The sequence below is a fragment of the Choristoneura fumiferana genome, chromosome 13 (genome assembly GCF_025370935.1).
Source record: "Choristoneura fumiferana chromosome 13, NRCan_CFum_1, whole genome shotgun sequence".
In the NCBI taxonomy this organism is placed as follows: domain Eukaryota; kingdom Metazoa; phylum Arthropoda; class Insecta; order Lepidoptera; family Tortricidae; genus Choristoneura; species Choristoneura fumiferana.
This window is the reverse complement of record NC_133484.1, coordinates 1073241-1095669: the sequence shown is the minus strand read 5'-3', so window position 1 is coordinate 1095669 and position 22429 is coordinate 1073241. Positions and strand designations below refer to the sequence as shown.

At 35.8% G+C, this 22429-nt stretch overlaps 1 protein-coding gene and 1 long non-coding RNA gene across 2 annotated transcripts in view; one reads left to right on the top strand and one right to left on the bottom strand.

Annotated features, from left to right (window-relative positions):
* LOC141434449 (cadherin-89D-like) overlaps nt 1-22429 on the bottom strand; it is a 96182-nt gene that overhangs the window by 7691 nt on the left and 66062 nt on the right. The window contains exons 3-4 of the mRNA XM_074096870.1: nt 13026-13077; nt 587-695 (exon numbers count right to left, since the gene is read on the bottom strand). Coding sequence (XP_073952971.1) covers nt 587-695; nt 13026-13077 — 161 coding nt within the window. The remainder of the gene's footprint in view (nt 1-586; nt 696-13025; nt 13078-22429) is intronic.
* LOC141434553 (uncharacterized) lies at nt 19569-21620 on the top strand. Its single transcript, XR_012452065.1, has 2 exons — nt 19569-20225; nt 20761-21620. It is a non-coding gene; the product is annotated as an uncharacterized lncRNA (long non-coding RNA).

Below are 22429 nucleotides of genomic sequence, written 5' to 3'. Positions count from 1 at the left end.
TGAAGGAGAAAGTGGGTATTGTACCAAGAAGTCAAACAGCTGGCCGAGAAGAAGAGTATAGATGTAGGGACTCATTGGGAAAGCAAATTATCGGGCCTCATTTTGTCACCTCACTTTAAAATTAAACGGAATTTGTACTAATGAACTGTGTAATAAACCAACAAGTATTATAGATCAGCCAACAAAATAATATCAAACTACTTGCAAGGGAATTCGATAAGTACGGATTGGTAAAAGAATATTAAAATATAATTAAACGTAGACAACTTTATCGACATCAAAAAGTACACTGACTCTTAAAACAATACGAAAATTACAAAAATCATTTGATGATATTTGAAAAGAACTTGGCTAAGCATTATTCTGCGGTACTTGAATCAATCATAGGAAAAAAGAAATACCTATGCAAAAAGTAAAAATCTTATATTTTGTTTTCTACAATTTTTTACTGTACCTACAAGGCAAAACCTACTAACTAGGCACTGGCACAATTGTCCTGCAATGGACAGTCATATTTAAAAAAAAAAAACAACAAGACCAATAAAATTTAAGTGGACCAAATCAAGAAATAATGGTTTTCACTTACCAATGGGTGTCAGTTCGTCTACTGTAACACGATACGGTGTGTCTAGAAACTTAGGAGCATTGTCGTTGACATCCTCTATGTATACTGTCACCGAAAGGTATGCTGATATCTGAAATGAAAATAATAAGCAAATTTAACAAAGCTCATTCGCAAACATAAACACAAGAATGTTTTATTTTGGAACATATCTCCCCATCATTTTAATCAGAAAGACCACAACAATAATTTTGTTAAAATTTTACCTAAAGTTATATTAAAAACTTGACAGACCGCTCAGTAAAGTAAAAATATCGTTTTAAGTCCGCCAAAAAATGAACTTTTGCGTCTTACGTTATTATTTTAATTTGTTGTTTTCTTGTGTACTGTTGATTCGCTAGCTGTTTGATAACTTTTTATTTAAAATCTTTTTATGTATTATTTATTTTTAATCCGTGATACGTCCTTCACTATGTTATACTAACCTAAGCAGTTGAAATACGAAGTGAAATTATTCAATATATTCTCAAAAAGTTCGTTTTAAAATTAATTCGGAATTTCAGTTTGCATAAAAATATGAAAATGTACATTTCCTAGATTGATATTGATTAAAATTATAAGTATAATAAAAGCTCGTAAGCCGAAACCAGATTTAACAAAACAATTTACAACCTAGGAGAACGAATGAACACAAAATAAGCCTCAAACCAAACACCGCAGCAAACTTCACTGACTGAACATCTAAAAGCCTAATTTTGGTAAAACAACAAATAAAAGTATTTCAAAGCAATTTCCAGAAATTAAATCCAAAACAAAGTTCTAGACTATGATATAGCTGAAACTCAAACAGATCCTTGCACAACACAGCCCTCCGGAAGCATAAAAACGATCCGACAAAATGGGTTAAGGTCAAAATTGTGGGCACAGGGGTGTGAAGAATATCAGTAGATACCTGATGTCAGGAATCAGATTAAACTAAGAGTGGTAATGTAACATGTTCAATTAGAAAATGTTTAAAAGTATTCGGAAATAATGGTTAAATGTAAATAAGGAAAAATAATAAAAACTTGTACAAAGAAAAAGGAAATAATAGCTACACTATATTTATCGTATCAGAAGGTGAAACAGAGGCTGTATTGACTAACGTTTCTGACGGTCGCGATCGCAATCAAACAATCAAATGACAGTTTTTGTATGCAAAATTGATTTGATTGCGATCGCAATACGGCCTCAGGTTACAGTAAAAAAAGGAAAGAATTGTACCGACTACTGACTACATAAAATGAATACATTAAAGATGAACAATCATGTTAAAGTAAAACTAACATATGCTATAATTCCATAATCCAATTTCTGTCAAACGCCAATTTATGGAAACGGCAATATTAACACCGTGTTGAGTTAACAAAACACAACAACAAAAAAATAGACTAGAAACTTGTACGTTTTTCGTCCACACTAATCTTGTAGATTATCCCATAACAAAAGTTTCAGTCGCTGTTCTTTATAATTCCTACTGTGGCAAACCAGCGGTAACTCTGCTCTGCCGGTAAAAACTTCTGCCGCGCCGTTTAACTTGTTAAGCCTTTATGAATATGCTTTTCTCTCCCTTCCGCTTCTATTTCAGAGCAGGAAGGCATGTTTTGCTCAGCTTTAACGGCACAACGATTGTAATAGATGTCCTCTGCAAAAAGTCTATCGGTTCGCTTTACTTTTCTTTTCATTACAGGTCGTTTTAATATGTATTAATCGATGTTCATGCCAATATCGATTCTTCCTGTTCGCAATTCTGCACAATGTGAATTCCACACAATAGTATTTCACCACATTCGCCATTGTGCACAGTCATAGCAGTCAATGACTCTGTCCTATTTACTTACTTATTCGGACTTAACTGAATACAGGGACAAAGAATATTATATTAGTTGTTTTTTTAAGATCATTCATCTCTGTAAATAATTAAAATAGATTAGTCTCAAATCTTGAGTGATTCCCTGGAAAAAACTTAAAAGTAATTATTTTTACAAAGATAATTGTTTAACCAGATAAGGCAGTTCTTTGAGTTGAAAGTTAATTTTGCATGGAGCGTTATAATAACCCGTGTGGTGTCGGGTTAGAATTACACCTCTTTACATTTCTTCCGTGGATGTCGTAAGAGGCGACTAAGAATATAGGTGAAGGTATACCGTAGGCGACAGGCTAGCGACCTGTCACTATTGTACTTTTTTTTGTCAAACTTCAAACCTAAAATTGCTAAAAGTGGCTCTGAAGCGGTAACGTTTCGTGTGCTCTGCCTACCCCATTTGGGAATACAGACGTGATGTGTGTGTGTGTGTGTGTGTTATAATAATCTAACAGTCTATATTAACGAACTAAGTAAATAAAACAAGTAGTTTGATTGAACCAGCATAACCCAATTAACCAATTTGAATTTCGTAAAGAAAAACTATACACATATATATTTACATAATTTTCATGTTAGACTTAAAGTAAACCTCCTAAGTACGAGTCAAATTCGTGCAAGCATTGAGACTTTAAAAGCAGCCAAATAATAAGTTCGATATGTTGCATTTTCTGAATTTCTAATCTTGTTCCGAATTTGATAACCTTGTATGTAATTATGTTGTGGCAATATTTTTTTTTAAAGTTTGTATTTCGGTCAATAGTCTACACGTCCCACTGCAGTACACACGCTTTCTCACAGAATAAATTGGGCCGCAGTTCCCACGCGGAGCCAGTGTGTATTGGTAACTTTACGCACACCATCAAATTTCTTTGCAGGTGTGTCCAGATTTACTCACGGTGTTTTCTTTTGCCGTAAAACTTGTGATAAATTTCATGTTTAATTTTATTCCTGAATTTTCAAAAACATAGAGGAATCCCTGGTTCGCACCTACGACCCTCTGGTTGCGACGATAAACCACTACGCTTGACATTTGTCATCATCATCATCATCCCAGCCTATATGCGTCCCACTGCTGGGCACAGGCCTCCTCTCAGAACAAGAGGGCTTGGCCATTTCCACGCGGGCCCAGTGCGGATTGGGAACTTCACACGCACCATTGAATCGCTTCGCAGGTTTGTGCAGGTTTCCTCACGATGTTTTCCTTCACCGCAAAGCTCGTGGTAAATTTCAAATGTAATTCCGCACATGAATTTCGAAAAACTCAGAGGTGCGAGCCGGGGTTTGAACCCACGACCCTCTGCTTGAGAGGCGACAGGTCAAACCACTAGGCCACCACGGCTTCTGACATTAGTATCTACTATTATTTCTGTAAAATTATGGTATTACTTTAAAAACAATTACGCACATGCTACTGCTACGGCATCACATCACTTTTGGCATCACACTACACCGCAAGTCGCAACGTCTCTAATTTTTCTCTCTTCTTCTATTTATGTTTTTACTGTGTTGTTGTTGTGATGTAGTGTGTTTTTTATGCCAATAAATGTTTCGAGTTTGAGTTTGGAAAATATTTTTTCATCACACTTGCTCGTAAACAGCGTCGTAACATGCAAGCTACCTTGGTTGCAACCCCCCAAATAAAACCCTCGACCTTAATGTGCTTGTCATGAAACCCGTGGTCGGTAAATGAGTCATTGCCCGTACTAATTTTCATGTCATGAAGCCCAAGGTCGGTCAATGAGTTTTGTTACTGCATGGTGTGCTGCGGCCCCGTGCGCGCGCTGCACACGCACGACATGCACATGCTGCAGATTGCCAGAGCGCAATCAGCGTATCGGCAATTTTTGATATAAAATATTAGTGTTACTTTTAAATATACAATTACTCGCAAATGTGATGAAAAACATGTATGTCGCACGGGCGGTACTAGAATTACGAACATCGACTCATTAAAGCCTCTCTTCTAATGACTCTCGTTCGTAATTCCTTATTTACCACCCTTAAGACACAATGTACTATTTGATGCCTGCTGACTGTTTTTCGAATTTTTCGGACAGACAGAAGAACAACGAAGTGAGCCTTTATGATTCCTTTTCATCTCATTAAGTTACGGAAACCTAATACCATTAGTTTTAAAGGAAAGTTCATGTAAATTTTATTAAGACTATTATTAAAACTAACCTCGAGATGAAACTAGATTTGTCTAATAAACCTTAGGCTAACGATTTGGACGGCTAGACCAATAAAACGTTATGTCTTTACTATTTACACATTGAAAATTCCATTGCTTAGGTATCGGATTATTTCAGATTCATTTTTAACATCACACTACAAATTGCAACCATCATTATCATCATCCCTGCCTTTATACGTCCCACTGCAAGCAGGGCACAGACCTCCTGTCAGGATGAGAGAACTTGGGCCGTAGTTACCACGCGGGGCCGCGTGGGAAATACACGTGTCTTGCTATGTAAAAAAAAAAGTATTTACTACATTTTAAAGGGTAATATGCAAATAGTTCCCCATAAAGCTGCGTCTACAGTTCATTGGCACCACTCCAGCTTTTATGAGACCTTTACACCGGCACAGATTTATGAGTTGCGTTTGTCGTTTATGTTTGTCTATTTTTGGATGTGTCGGGTTGATGGTTCGATAAAGTTAATTGTGCGTGGCTACTTATGTTTACAACCATTATTGAACGTTTACTGAATTATAACACATACCGATATAGCCAAGCGAATTAACTCGTTAAAGTGGCAATGGGTAGGCCATATAGCACGGAGAACAGATGGCCGTTGGGGCCGAAAAGTTATCGAGTGGAGAATGCGCGGCAAGCGCAGCGTAAGACGTCCACCTGAACCGATGATCTCGAAGCGTGTCTTCCAAATGAAGAAGAGTGATTAAATTCTGGCGTCAGTTAAGTCCATCGTTCTGGTGACAATGAGGAGAATATTTACTATAGTAACCATCACGGACTGACGGACTGATGTTCTGGACTGGTGAAAATTAAATGTATTTAATATTTTACCCGTGTGGTGTCGGGTTAGAATTACACCTCTCCATTTCTTCCGTGGATGTCGTAAGAGGCGACTGAGGATATAGGTTAAGGTATACCGTAGGCGACAGGCTAGCAACCTGTCACTAATTGTACCGTTTTCGTCAAACTTAAAACCTAAAATTGCTAAAAGTGGCCTCGAAGCGGTAACGTTTCGTGTGCTCTGCTTACCCCATTTGAGAATATATTTTATCAATCCATTTTGAAACCCCGAAGTCAAAGTCAAGATATCTTTATTCAATTTAGGCTATAACAAGCACTTATGAATGTCAAAAAAAATCTACCACCGGTTCGGAAAAAACCTCTGTTGAGAAAATCCGGCAAGAAACTCAAAAAGAGGGTTGCTATAAGTTTGACTGCTTCTGTGTATCATTTTGTGGCACCGTAGCTCTTAAACGGGCGGACCGATTTGAGTGCGGTTTTTTTAAATTTGAAATCAAGTTTTCTAGCGATGGTTCTTAGATATTATGTTTCATTAAAATCGGTTTTGAGTGACAGAAAACCAAAATATGGACTGAACTCAGAACGCCTTATCAATTAAATATTTGTATTATAAGTATTGTCCAGCACTGACTGAAGTTGAAACACTATTTGTCTCATCATCATCATCATCATCATCATCAGCCCGAAGATGTCCACTGCTGGACAAAGGCCTCCCCCTTAGAACGCCACAATGAACGACAACTCGCCACTTGCATCCACCGGTTTCCCGCTACTCTCACGACGTCGTCAGTCCACCTGGTGGAGGCCACCAGCCAGCGGCCAGCGGCTAATTTTGTAACACGATTTAAATTGATATGTCGCACCTTTAGAATTGTACTGACTCAATTCGAAATAATGACATTTCAGTAATAATTTTTTTGCACCAAAACAACTAGGTATAGTATAAAAATTACATTATTTCGAATTTCAGTTTTCAGTACAATTCTGAAGGTGCGATGTGATCTATTATTTTCTAAGGTTCCATGACCTTAATAATGACTTTGTGAAGGTAAAAACTATTAATAAACTATTGACTGGTTTCATGTTACGCTTATTAGAAGGAGTACTATGTAAATATAGCAGGCCACTGACTACTGCTTATAGGTTACTAACGCATTAATAATAATTGCTGGAGTTAATGGACTGCTAGTCGATTCCTAACCAACTTTTAACAAATACAAATATTTTATTTCGGACTTAAATCGATAGTGTTAGTAGTTACAAATTATAATTTTATCGCTATGGTTATTAATCTAACGAACCGCCCAAATCGCCCAGGAACAGACGGAGATTCTAGGCTTTGTCAATTCAATCCTTTAAATGTTAGAAAGAAAGGGAGATTTATTTGGTTCCATCAAAGTGTTAGAAAGCTGTAATTTTGCACGGCTATGTAATTTTTATTAACTACGCCGACATTGGTAAAACAAAATTATAAATCTAGTTTACCGTGGTACTAAAACACTAAGTATATACACATGTTCAGTTTATACAAATTAGACGAATGTAAATTAATTTAATTTTTTCCTACCCACGTCACTTTCAGTTGTTGTTTTTACTTCTTTGAATGATTTATTGGACCACAACTGTGGTTATCATATTGTTTACGATGCTTCATAATTTGGACTTCCTTTATAGAATAGTTTAATTTCTTTTTGTGTAAAAAGATCATTATTTTTTTAAGATCATTAGTTTTGTATCGCGATTCATGTGTATTAAGGATCAATGATTGTGATGCTTAAATTTGTTATTGACAATATAACCATAGTGAAATAGTTATGAAGACATATATGGGAAACATGATTTCCTTGTCAAATTGATCAAATTGTCGTAGAAGCACACTGCTCCTTGTTTTCGTTACAAAATACAAGAGTACATTTATTGCAGCCATGAATATTAAGTGTCATCGTTACTATTGAGTACATGGTAGCGCATGGTCTACAATATTATCATAAATATGTGCTTCATTAAGTAATGACTCGTACTCCGGACTCATCAATTCTTTATTTTCTATTGTAAGAGATGCCAATCTGGTAATGTAAGAGCCTCTTTCAATGTTTCAATGTTTACATAATATGTATGGTCCCTCACCAACCCATTGGAATATACTTCAAGACCACTGTGCTTGCTACAAAATGAATTATCTATTAGAGAGGGGATCGGTAATAAAACGTCAAACATCGATTTACAGTACTCACATATATACTCACCTGAAAAGTCATTGGTGTTATGGGTATACCTTTTAGCACATGTTTGATGCACCCAATCAATACATACATCACACTGAACCCACTTTGTTACCGATTCCATGTGACTCGTACCGAACTTGCAGTATTTATAGATGTATTGTTTATCGATTTCTATTTCCAATTTTTTCTAATTGGGTACGGTTCTTAAAAATCTGCCTTCAAAGTGACTGTGTACTGGTTTTTTTACCTTTGCTACGACTCTTCGACCTGACTAGGTAACTTTAACGGCCTTGATTAACTTTTTTTTAAGGATTTCATTTAATATTTCTTTGGGTAAAGCCAAAGTATACAACATGAGTTTTCTTATGAGTTTTGTACACTTAACATTACTCGAAATAATTCTCCACTGTTGAGTTGCTCATAAGCCTGTATTTGAATAAATTACCCCACAAAGTTAAAAACGGTAGGTATGTATTTCGTTACATATATATGTCAAAGATGTTAGGGTCATAAAACTTGTTACTTACGTCTTCCTGTGTGTCAATGATTATTGTAGATATATTTTTCATGCCTCGTATATAAAACGGGCTGTTAGGTAATTTACAGCGCTTTTCTATTTTTTCTCTGTAAGAATAGAGGACTCACGTCTTAAATCGAGTTTAGCTCGACATGTTTCGGGCTAATCCGTAGCCCTTCGTCTTCGGAGCCATTATATTTAATATGAGTGAGTCTCACGGTAGTTTCATGTTCAAGAATAGAGGATACTGTTTTTCCATGCTTCCTAAAATAAATGTAAATCGTTCCTTTCCCAATATTTTCAAAACAAAGCCTAACCAAATTATTCAATGCATTTAATACGTATTTGTTATAAAGGCATAAACAGTTCGCAAATGAGTCATCAAAATAAAGCTAGCTAAAAAGTCTTTTAAGACATTTTTTTCGTTGCATTCACATTATTTTATCTACATCCTTACATAAGGATTTCACGAATAAATTGGAGTAAGATATTCGAAGTTTCTTCATCTGTTCTTCTAACATGGCGTAGCATTTCCTCAAATAATCAGCGAGAGAGCATTTATTCAATGCTAAGCAAGCTGCATTTATCATTGCGAAACTAAAGTCAGCTACCACACCAGAAAATGCGGTCCAAACATTTTTATTCTCACAAATACCTCTAAATTACCTGTGGTAACTTTACTGGTTGGTGTATTAGCTAAGTTTTTCATTTGTAATCAGCCATATTGTACCGTTTGTACCCATAAACATTAAAACATTAAAATTATTGAGAAACTTAATATCGTGTTAGTACCATGCTTTGATGACAGCATGGCTAAAACTGGAAATATATTATTCTTTCCGTAAAACTAACTTGAATGACACCAGAGTTCAAATAAATCCGTTTATAATGTTTTTCCTATGTTATTACTATAAGGTCTGTCATTGCATTTTAGTACGTCTATTTGTTCGCTGCTGAACAGTTTCACACAAAATGGGAAGCATATTTCTTGAACATAATTTGAATGAGCACTTTGAAACAAATATACATAGATCAAATAAGTACGTCAATAATCGATCTATCGTTTGATTTGATTTTCGATTTAATATCGTGTTAGTATCATGCTTTCATGACAGCATGGCTAAAACTGGAAATATTATTTCAGTAAAAGTTACTTGAATGACACCAGATTACAAATAAATCCGTTTGAAATTATTTTCCTCATTGACTGGCTTACAAACACTTCTGGTGGCGTCTAAATGTAATAAATGTCTGTTATTGCACTTTGTCTATTTGTTCACTGCTAAACAGTTTGACACAAAATGGGAAGCATATATCTAGAACATAATTTGGATGAGCACTTTGAAACAAATATAGATCAAATACGTCATTATTTCGATCTATCATTTGATTTTATTTTTGATTTAATATCGTGTTTTGATGACAGCATGGCTAAAACTCGAAATATTCTTTCAGTAAAAGTTACTTGAATGACACCAGAGTACAAATAAATCCGTTTAAAATGTATTTCCTTATTGATTTGCCTGCAAATAGTTCCGGTGGCGTTTAAATGTAATAAAGATGTGTCATTGCACTTTGGTACGTCTATTTGTTCTCTGTTGAACAGTTTGACACAAAATGGGAAGCATATTTCTTGAACATAATTTGGATGAGCTTGAAACAAATATAGATCAAGTACGTCATTGTTCGATCTATCATTTGATTTGATTTTCGATTTAATATCGTGTCAGTATCATGCTTTCATGACAGCATGGCTAAAACTGGAAATATTCTTTCAGTAAAAGTTACTTGAATGACACCAGAGTACAAATAAATCCATTTAAAATGTATTTCCTTATTGATTTGCCTGCAAACAGTTCCAGTCGCATCTAAATGTAATAAAGGTCTGTCATTCATTGCACTTTAGTACGTCTATTTGTTCTCTGTCAAATACTTTTTTACTCGTATATTTAAAAACTAAAATACACGACACGTGTTATTCACATATTTATCGATAGTCGTTCTGAGGGCGACGTTATTGCCAAAGATGTTCATCTGCCTCGTAAGAACCCTCTAGAATGAAACACTTCGCATCGCTCAAGTGATCTACATTTTTGGTCCCGATTGGCAGTAAAGCTGCAGAAGTGTTGGCACTCGATATATGAGTATCACTTTTGGCACTCTTTGTAATTCTGATGATACTTTGATTTTATTACCTGACTGCGAAGAAGGAGGGTTATGTGTTTGACGCGAAAAAGAATCAGATTTCATAATGCTATCTAAAATATTTGATTGTTCACCCGAGGGTATCATTTCCCTTCCGGTCATGGCAAAGACCATGCGGAGAAGGGCTGTTTTTTACAGAGACGGCTGAAAATGGACGAAAATGTATCCTGCTCTTAAGTTCGCTTTGTGCCCCATCTAATTCAATCTCATTATCCTGATAACATTCGGTAGTAGTTGTTACGCCTATATTAACAATATTTTTAACTGAACTCTCCTAACTGAAGGCTCCTTGGCTATCATTTGAAAAACCACGCAGAGCATTCGCTTTGTTTTCATATCTAGGTAAAAGCGCAAGAGAAGCAAACAGTTCTTGCTCACTTGCACACATTTCCTACTTTACTCGTATTGAATCGCCCGCTAACTTTAATTCCGTCCGTGACCGTCTAAATACTTTGCGAAGTGAGTGGTAATAGCCTTAAAGAAAAGCTCCTGTTTATGCGCTTTGTTTTAAATACGCGCCATGGCTATCATCAGTCTATAACTGGGACTTCTTGAATTATTTCCTACTTCATGGTATCGGCCGTTAACATCAATCTCCTCGTTGACAGCCTAAACACTTTGCAAAGTGAGTAGTAATAGTCTTATAGGAAAGCTCTTGTTCATGCGCTTCGTTAGAGATACTAGCCAAGGTATTCTTTAGTCTGTTATAACTTAGACTTCTGAAATAAATTCCTTCATTTTTGTTTTGGTCGCGAAGTTCTCAGTCCTGTTGATGACCGTCTAAACGCTTTGCGAAGCGAGTGATAATAAACTTTTCTCAAACATCCAAGGGAATGACATCCTTATATTCCTGATGATAGAACGCGAAGTACGTCTTTGTACATCACTTATTGAAGATTTTGTTTTGTTTCATTGGGTTTTATTATTTTTATTGACAATAATCATTTCGCGGCCTCTGCAGTAACGTACTATAAATGAAAGCTCTTTTTTATCCGCTTTGTTTAAGACCCGCTTCATTGTGTTCGTCTGTCTATAACTTGCTCTTTTGAGTAATTCATTATTATTTCAGAATCGGCCGCTAACTTGACACTTTTGTATTTGTCATCTTGCTTTGATTTTGTCCTTTTATTTTAAACATTTTGTGAAAACCTATTATACCTATAAAGAAAGTGGCAACTGTTTTTCCCGAATAGAGTGAAAAAAAAAGTTAATTTCTGTCTTTTTCATTTGGTCGGGTTATACACGGCCGATAGCTTATGGCCGCTAACTTTTACACCGATACGATAAATATGAACTCTCCGATAAAATACGAGGGATATCCGTAATTTTAAATACAACCCTTGAACTATCCCGCACCCGGGTTCACCTGTACTGAAGCAAACACTATGAAAGTATAAAATCAGGGTGGTAACTACCCGTAACTTTTTCAATTTCTACTTAAGTGACGCCGCAGACTTTGCCAGACTATGGTAATACGTTTTGTTTACAGAACCGTGAAATGTGCAGAAAACAAAGCGACTTAATGCTTTCATTTAGATACTAGCGTGTACCCGTGGCTTCGCTCGCGTAAACTATTTATAATAGAATAAAAAAAAGACTGCTATGTGTCAGGAACTTTTGTAAAACAAAGTATTTTAAATTTAAAGACTTTCTTTCTGGTTAAGAACATGACAACACTTTCTCACAACTGAATCGTGCAGTACTGGCAACTTTGAGACTCAACATTTACCTTTATAATGTTAATTGCTAAGTTAAGACATCGCCTCAAGGCTTACGAACTTTAACGTCCTAGTTTTAGCCAAAACTGTCCAAAAACCTTCGAACAATATTTCGGCAGCTTGTCCAACTTTATATGTACTTAGTTACAAAATAAAATGTTGTTCGGATACCTTTGACGTCAACTTTTGGAAAATTATAGTTTTTGCAGTCCAATTGGGGTTCCGAGATTTTAAAACGAAAATTTTCAAAAATTACGTCGTGGTCTTCATTCAGGGACTCAGGGTGCGATTCCACAAGAAATGTGCGAGGATGAACCACTAGAAACGCTTCATTTACCTATTCTCGCACAGCACAGCTCTAGTGGAACAGCTGAGCTGAGCGAGGCTAGTTAATTGCTTTACGCTGCCTAAAAACACTAGTTTATAAGTCGTTTAAGCAGAGGATCGTGGGTTTGCTGCCCGGACTCGCACTTCTGAGTTTAACGGAATCAAAATGTTCATCTGACGAACAACAGTCAGCTGATGGGAAATGATCACCACCGCCCATGCATACCAACTACACTAGCCGGCCTTTTAAAAAAGTATACGCCCTCATTTCAAAAGCCCCAATATCATAGTTATCTGGAAACACTGATGACGGAAGTTGACACCACTCTTTCACTTGTGTAGACTTACTAGATCATGCCCGTTGTCGAAGTCGCACCCGAGGCGGAATTTGACGACGTTCTGCGGCGAGTCACTGTCTACCAGAGAGTCTACTGGCTGGGCCAGCACGACAGCCACGTGTGTCTGGTTCACATCCCGGCAGGTGAAGAGGGCTACGTTTTCTTCGCGGTCTACTGGCTGCAAGCTGAGGTTCTTTCTGTAATGGCATGACAGTATTTGTGAACTTACTAGGTCGTCCCCCGTTGTCGTAGTCGCACCCGAGGCGGAATTTGACGACGTTCTGTGGCGAGTCACTGTCTACCAGAGAGTCTACTGGCTGGGCCAGCACCACGGCCACGTGTGTCCGGTTCACGTCCCGGTAGGTGAACAGGGCTGCGTCTTCTTCGCGGTCCACTGGCTGCAAGCTGAGGTTCTTTCTGGAATAAAAATTAAAGCAAACTTCATTTTCATGGTTTTGCCGGAAGACCAGCGCTGGGTCCACCCCAGGTGTCCGAATTTATGCTGAGGCGGGACCTTGTTCGCACACATTTTTTTTGCTTGTTTTTATATTTTATACTTTTATTATTTTAGTAGTAATAATTGTAATTGTATGTGTGGAACAAACTTTTTCTTTTTAATTTTTTTTAGGGTTCCGGAGCCAAAATGGCAAAAACGGAACCCTTATAGTTTCGCCATGTCTGTCTGTCTGTCCATCCGCGGCTTTGCTCAGAGACTATCAATGCTAGAAAGCTGTAATTTTGCACGGATATATATGTAAACTATGCCGACAAAATAGTACAATAAAAAACAAAAACAAATTTTTTTTTAGGGTACAGTCACCAGCATTAATATCTGCCGCAGCCGAGCGCGCAAAAATATCTGACACGACCTTCCGGCCCTTGTTGTGTCAGATATTGGTGCTGGTGACTGTACCTTCCATAGACGTAAAGTGGGGGTGATTTTTTTTTCTCATCGAACCCTATAGTGTGGGGTATCGTTGGATAGGTCTTTTAAAACCTTGGGTTTGCTAAGACGATTTTTCGATTCTGTGATTTGTTTGCGAAATATTCTACTTTAAAGTGCAAATTTTCATTAAAATCGAGCGTCCCCCTCCCCCCTCTAAAATCTAAACCGGTGGGTGGAAAAATTTGAAAAACTTGGACGCCTGATTCAAAAAATTATGAAACTTGACGTCCTGAAGTCGATGTCCTAATGTTATTGTACCTGTTTACTGCGCCAGATGAAATTCGTGCCTGTAGTTCATCATCTCGGCCTATAATACCGTGGCCTGTAGTTCCCACGCGGGCTCAATGCGGATTGGGAACTTTACACTCACAATTAAATTTCTTTACATGTGTGCGTAGGTTTGCTCACGTTGTTTTCCTTCATCGTAAAGCTGTCAACGGTCAATTGCATTTGCGTTATTGCACACAAACGAAAAACCAGAAAAAAAACCCAGAGTACCTAAATTAATTATATTACATATTTATAAATTGTCCGATTATTGTGTAATTATTAATTACGAAAATAGCTTTAAGTTATGTTGCAGTGCCCTACTACAGGGTTTTATGTTTGGGAAATATTTTATTTTAGTTTAAGATCCTATGTACCCAAGAAAGCAATGATTGTATGATTAAAACTCAATGTTGATTATGATTATACTCAATGTGAAATAAACGTAATCCCAAGAAGCGACATCTAGTAAAAAAATGTTAAACTACTACCTACTGTCAGGAAATCGGAAGCTCTACCGAGAGTATGAATAAACACGGAAAAGCTTGCAAGCGACAAAGCATAATAAAAGCTTCTTCAAAACGGCATAGACACACAGAGACATCTGTTGAATAGAGGTTAAACCTTTTCATCTCTCGCACTGCATGCATGTTAGCAGTCAAAGAGCTTTATTAATCACAAACTAGATGGCGTTGTATCAGAATTTTTAAATAACAATGATGATGTCGTCAATGTAGGTTTTTTGATTAAAACAAAGTAATAAGAATACACCTACGGTTAAAAATCAATCATCATAAAACGTTTATTTATTGAGTTATTTTTAGATAGACACTTTTAGATTTTTTCCATTGAGCTAGTGCATTGCTAAATAATAAACAAATAATGTAAGTACCGATGTATACCATATTGCAACAAAAGTTGATCTTTAGAATGGCGATGCCACTTTTATTTTCTATTTACTTAGCAAACCTACCGTCAAAATGCCAGAACATTATACAATATTTACGCTCATTTAATCCTTATTAACACCTCGTTACCTACTTTAGCCAAAGCTAACACGTCTAGCTAAATTACGTAAAACTACAAATGATATCAGATTAAAAGTGCTCATTATATCACTTTTATACGACCATTGCTTCCCATACCACCGGAAATTGTATACGAGTGTCTTACATAAGCATCTAGGAGCTGTTTTTATAACTAGATTGGTTGACTTGTTTATCGAAAGAAGATCAAAGAAATTATAGCCTGTTGCTCATCTAATGACTTCCCAGACAATCCAGTTATCTTACCTAAAGATAATTCTTTAGGTAAGATAACTGGATTGTGTGAATATACTCGTACCTTAAGAGCGTTTATACCTGCTTAGCTGGCAACGTTGCATTTTTGATAGTTTTTTCTTCGATTATTCCATAAAATTTATTGAAAATTAAAAAAATGGTCTGATAGAACTCTTTTTAATATATAAGCTAATGTGTCTACTTCAGTAATTATTCGTTACAGACTTTTATTTTCTTTATAAACCGTTAATAAACATTAATTAGTTTTTAATGAATATAAAAGTCTATCAAGAATAATTATTGCAGTAGACACATTACATAAACATTTTATTATATTTAGAAGCCTGTAGAGGTGTCCCACTGCTGGGCAAAGGCCTCCCCCATGTCCTCTACTCTATCCGGTCTTGGGCGATCTCTGACCAGCTGCGAAGAAAGGCGTCCAGATCATCCCGCCATCGACGCCTGGGCCTGCCAGCCGCCGAAGTCCGTTTTGTGGTATCCAGTCCGTGGCTATTTTAGCCCACCTATTGGGTTCCATACGTCTGACGTGGCCTGCACAGTCCCATTTCAGACACATTAACTTACTAATATATTAAGATGAGTTCTATCGGACCACATTTTTAATTTTCATTAATTTTTTATGGAATAATCGAGAAAAACTAACAAAAATGCAACGTTGCCAGCTCAGCAGATATAAACGCTCTTAAGAATAAAGCTGAATGGAATTTATCACACTGTTACCGTGACTTCGTAGATAATTTGTTCATCTTTGTCCTGCTCTGTAAGAACTTTGCAATCTTCCGGGATAAAATCTGTCGTTTTTACAAGCCTTTATTTAGTTTCACCTGTCCCGTGTCTCTCTCTCTTCTCGTTAAATCTTGCAACCAAGTTAAATTTGACCAACTTTAAGTAATCAGATTGACTTGAAATTTTTAATACTTATGCAAATCGCGTGACAATACATAATCTAGTAGTAACATCCTGGTAGTTCAGCCGGGATCGTCTCGCAGGACGGAACTCTTCAACGGTTAATAGAATCGACTTGAAATTTGGTATGTAATGTAGTTTGGCTGACAATGCAAGTACAGTAAACAAAAAGTACAGTCTGCAAAAATGCTAGTATTCAAAATTTATGGTAAGGTTATTTCTAAGGTAATCAACTGCGATACGCTGAAATTCCTAGTTGATTCCAGTACGTTCTAAGCCTCAATCAGTTCATTGGATTAGGTGTGACAGACAGATAGACAAAGTTACTTTTGCATTTATAATATTAATAAGGATGGATAAATCATACAAAATGTACTTGAAAAAAATAACATTTAAGTTACTTTATAAAAAAAACTGACTTATATTTGACCTTTATTTCTTTTTTATTACTGAAAAAGTTAAAACTACGTTATGGCGTTATTACAAATTTTTCAAACAGTACCTTAGCCATTGTGGAAAATTTGTCAGATAGTGCTTAATTTTAAATGCTTTAAACCATCATCATTAAATTTATTAATCCTCTGACATAATAAAAGCATTTTTCGATTAAGATTTATATTAAGTCTTACCATTTTAACCTTTAACAGGTTGCCACCTTGATTCTTTAATCATCTAAAATAATCAACATAACATCCTAGACATTAGCGGTATCATTAAAAACCAGTTCCGTATATCTAGACGAATTAAAATTAAAATTCATAACCCAATTTGGCCTAGAAACTGGGCAAAATGTCAAAGAACGCTATAAAATGATTGTTCATTTACAACGTGTGAACTAGGCTTTAGAGAAAAGCTTTGAAATAAAGAAAACAATGTTAAATTAATTAAACAAAATTCATTAACAATTCAGTTATACTCTAAAATATATTGCTAAGTTTTTTGATGAAGAATTTCCGCACAGAGGAAAAGGTATTTATTAGTGAATAATGTTTTGCCGTATTTTGTAGTGGCAGTGGCCGGGGCACATTGCTCGCAGGACTGATGGCCGATGGGGTTCCTTTTTCTTTGCTTTGTAAAATGTCACGAATAAAATGTTTTTCTTTCTTTCTTTCTTAATGGCGTGGTAAAAACATTAGTGAAGTGCTATAATTGAGAAGCACTAAGTTTTTTTTTTAATTTTTTATAGTTTAAAGAAATTTCTATGTGATAGGTAGAACTTTTTTAAATCGACGGGGGCACTATTTAGTTTGTTTGTTAATTTGTGAGTCTGCCAACTTTTTCTTGTTTATTATTCTGTCCCGTTGTCAAAAAATAAGAATGACCAGAGTTTCTAAGAACTGCTATTTATTAAATAGCATATATATGCTACTACTAAGTTGCTTAGGAGATAGTCCAAAATATAATGCGATTATTTCTATAGTCTAAAATAATGGGCTTATATATTTATAACTCAAAAAAGAATGGAACTTATTGATTATACTCGTAGTCCAAAAATAATGGGCTTATTTATTATAGTCCAAAAAATAATTTAATTATTGATTATACTCGTAGTCCAAAAAAATAATGGGTTATTTCTTAGTCCAAAAAATAATATGGGATTATTTTATGTAATGAACTTAATACTTACATGAAAAATTTTGTGTTGACTCTTGTATGGAAGGAATAACATCAGGAGCTACGTATTCTTACGAACTTTATAATTTTCAGTAAAATAAGTAGTTCTATAGTAGTTATATTAATATAACTAGCTGTCTCCCGCGACTTCGTCTTCAAAGAACCATTCACAGCAAGCATTTTGTAATAATTTTATAACCAGATTTTCCTCTACGCATATCTACATAAAACTATAAACTTTCTTTGCTATAAACTTACGTATTCGAAGCATAATTAAGTGATTTATATGTCAATCTATCTGTAATAAAATCATTTGAGTCGTAATGTGTTCTTATACAACATTACGGCAAGACGATCAAATAATTTGACCTAGGTTTATGCATACACGGATAAATTTGAGATATTTAAGAAGATTTGATTTCGGAAGTTTTATGTAATAGGATTATGTCATGCGAATGTAAATTTGTAAATTAGTATGTCATATTTGCAGAATGAATAATGTAAAGACTGCATACTTATTTAGAATTTGTAATTAGTAAGTAGTAAACTTTTCAAAACCTACTACGTAAATAATAATTACTAAACGAGGAACCCGCCAAGTGCGAGTCGCACGATGGTTCCATGCAAATTCGTTGATGCGTAGTTCTACAAGCGTTTCAATCACTACCAGTTTTTCTGTCGCACACAATGAAGAAATGAGAAGCCGTAGGCAAGAAGTTTTAATAAATTAATAATAATAAACTTTAGTGCCATGCTAGTTACTCGTACATTAAAAAAAACCGGCCAAGAGCGTGTCGAACACGCCCAAAATAGGGTTCCGTAGCCATTACGAAAACGTTAAATAATATTTTTCTAAGGATTTCGTATTTTATACGGAATCTTCCAAGTTTAGGTATATTTTATACCTTAGGCTGCTATTTACTCATAAACTACTAATAATTCTCAACCAAACTTAGCCGTTATAGTTTTTCTTGAAAGTTTGATATACTTACTACCATCCTGAATTTTTTAATTTTTTTCCACCCACCGGTTTAGATTTTAGAGGGGGGGGGACGGGACGCTCGATTTTAATGAAAATTTGCACTTTAAAATTAAATATTTCGCAAACACATCAACTGAAACGAAAAATCGTCTTAGAAAACCCTAATGGACCTATCCAACGATACCCCACACTATAGGGTTGGATGAGAAAAAAAAATCACCCGCACTTTACGTGTATGGGAGGTACCCTAAAAAAAATGTTTTTTGAATTTTTAACTGTACCATTTTGTCGCATAGTTTATTTTCATATCCGTGCAAAAATACAGCTTTCTAGCATTGATAGTCCCTGAGCAAAGCCGCGGACGGACGGACAGACAGACAGACAGACAGAACAGACAGACAGACTGACAGATAGACAGACAGACAGACATGGCGAAACTATAAGGGTTTCGATTTTGCCATTTTGGCTCCGGAACCCTAAAAACTAAACCTTAAAACTAAACTAATCTTGGCAATAGTAGTACCGGACTCAGCAAATGCTGAAGATAAGATCCAGCGCTGATTTTCAGCCCGGCCCTTCTGGCAAGGGTGGCCGCAACCATATCGAAGAAAGGAAAGACAAAAAAAAAAAAAACATGTTTTCGTCTGTGACCGTTTATTGTAACTGACAACAAACATTTTTATCCTGTGTATTGTGTGCGTTACCCATATCTGTTGTTTTATGTCGTGTTAATCGTGAGTTGGGTTATTTTTGTTAATTGGCTAAGTAAAGTTTTTTGAAGAGGTGCTAAATATATTTTTCTTCGATAGTCGACGTCTTAATAATCGAGGAACTGCAGCTCTTTTATTTTTATTTCCTCTTATGAATTAGAAATATTTTTTTAAGTGGTCGATATGACGTTTGTGAGATTGAAATGGCAGAACCGTTGAGGGCTCAGTACTTAGTAGAAACAGTAAAAAAAAAACGACACCTGTCACTACTGTCACTGTCAAGTAGAATCTAACCTAAAACCGTTTTATTTGCTTTGCGATTTGGTGCGATCAATGTGTTTTTTGGATAATTTTTAAAGACCTCTCAGCACAAACTCAGTACTTTAAAATTTGCCGCATTTCTCCACGACCTTTGCATAATAATTGGACCACGATTGGACAGTTTCGACGACTATTTTGGCTCTGCTTCTTCGACAACGCTATCTTGTATTCTCGACGACACTTGGCTTGACTTTTGGACCATATTTTCTATTTAAGCGGCTTCACCTTTCAATACGAAATGAGTGAATTTGTGCGAGCAGATTCAAGGAACTTGCCACACATGGCTATGAGTCTAGAATATTTTGACACCAGTGATAAGTATACAATGTTGCCGAAATCAGAGGAGATAAAGCACTTGTCCGTACCGGTAAAATGGATGAACGTAAGTACAAAATTATATCAATACAGTTTCTTGTCTATTTTTTTTAAATTACATTTTAGGGCATCAAAAGTTGAATATGTTGCCGGACCAAAGTTGTTCGAGAGCACAGAATAACAAAAACATATTACCTATATTGTGACCATTTACTTAAATATCAACTGACAATGTGATTGATGCGACAGGTGATATTGTTCTGCATTGGCTGGTATATATTATGATAGAGTAAAATTTCTGTGGTTAGTGAAACATTATATTGTAACTAGCTGTTGCCCCGCGACTCTGTCTACGAAGAATTCGCTTATCGCTTTCCCGCGTATTAAAATGCATAGTACCATTTTTTCAGGATAAGACTGTGAGATAAAAAGTAGCCTATGTTCTTCCTCGGGATTCCAACTACCTCCATAATGAATTTTGGCTAAATCAGTTCAGCGATTGAAGCATGAAAAGTTAACAGACAGACAAACAGAGTTCCTTTCACGTTTATAATATTAAATATAAGTAAGGATTTATAATAATTTTGATCTTTTTTTTTCAGGTGGATGTAAACACACGTTGGTGTTTTTATTTTGGTTGCAAGAAAAAGCCAGTGAAGGAGCATAACCTTTTTTTTCCAAGGACATGCATTTTTCCATAAAAAAGAGGCATAGAAGTATCACAGAACTCCTCAATGGTTAATGAAAGAGAATAGAATAGACTTAAGATTTAGCACGGAAATGTAATTTTGAACATGACAATCTCTTAATACAGAAATGTATTTTTAGTTGACAATGCAAGTACAGTCGACAATAAGTACAGTCAGCAAATTTTTTTTCTTTAAAATATCATTTTTGGTTTTTATTTGTGTAAGCTTTTATTTTTCCTCACAATACTTTTTGTTGACTATACTTGTCTTGCATTGTCATCTAATCTGTAATCAGTATAAGTACTGCTGTGCTAAGCTAATGGTACTTTAAATTTGTATTCTCATTTTGGTTTATAATTATAATACATACATACTCGTACATTGCAAGTCGAATAAAATTTAATTGAATTTGCAGGTGGTAGGACCTTGTGCAAGGTCCGCCCGGATTGCTACCACCATCTTGCTCGCTAATCCTGCCGTGAAGCAGCAGTGCTTGCACTGTTGTGTTTCGGCGTGGAGAGTAAGACAGCCGGTGAAATAACTGGCACTTGAGGTATTCCTTCTTTGGCCTCTAGGTTGGCAACGCATCTGCAATACCCAGGTGTTGCAGTTGTCTATGGGTGGTGGTGATCTCTTACCATCAGGAGATCCACTTGCTCGTTTGCCATCCAGTCGAATAAAAAAAAAAAAACTTGTAAAATATGTTTCTTTTCACTTATGATTCTCATCATCAAAAATAACGAAAAAATGTGCAGAATTTGTAACATTGCTTACAGAGATTTTGATCAGGTTCGATTCCCGGTCATGTATGTATTAGAGTCAGACAAAATAAAACAGTTGAATGCCATATATATCCATACTAATATTATAAATGCGAAAGTGTGTGTGTTTGTATGTTTCTCCGTCTTTCACGTCGCAACGGAGCGACGGATCGACGTGATTTTTGGCATAGAGATTGTTTATGGGCCACAGAGTGATATAGGCTACTTTTTATTCCGGAAAAATAAACAGTTCCCGAGGGAACAGCGCGCGATAACCGAATTCCACGCGGGTGAAGCCGCGGGCAAAAGATAGTATATATACACATCCAGGTCAACTGGTAGAACAAACAATACATCTAGGGTCACTGTCACAAGTACAAGTACTAAAAATACAAGTAAATCACCACGGTTTTGTTATAACTTATGATCAATGGTATGCATATTGTTTACATGTATAACACACAAGTTAATCAAACCACGGTTGCTTAGGAAATGAAAAATCTTAACAGCGCGATTCAGCTTTTCCTTGAGACGAGATAGTGACATCTTTTGATGCAAAAGTAAACTAAATCCCGGTTTAACACATAGTGACCTATAATATTTGTATTACATTTCCTTGTATTTCTTAGTAGTACTTCTAATGCCTTTATGGGGATGCCACAATATTTAATTTATTAAAAATACGACTTGTTTTTAAGCACCTTTGCCAGGAATATTATATACATGTTCCAATAAATCGGGTCTTTTTGAGACATATGTTTTATGCTAAACGTTTTTATGATAATTTGTGTATTTATGAAATAAAAAAATATAAATGAAGT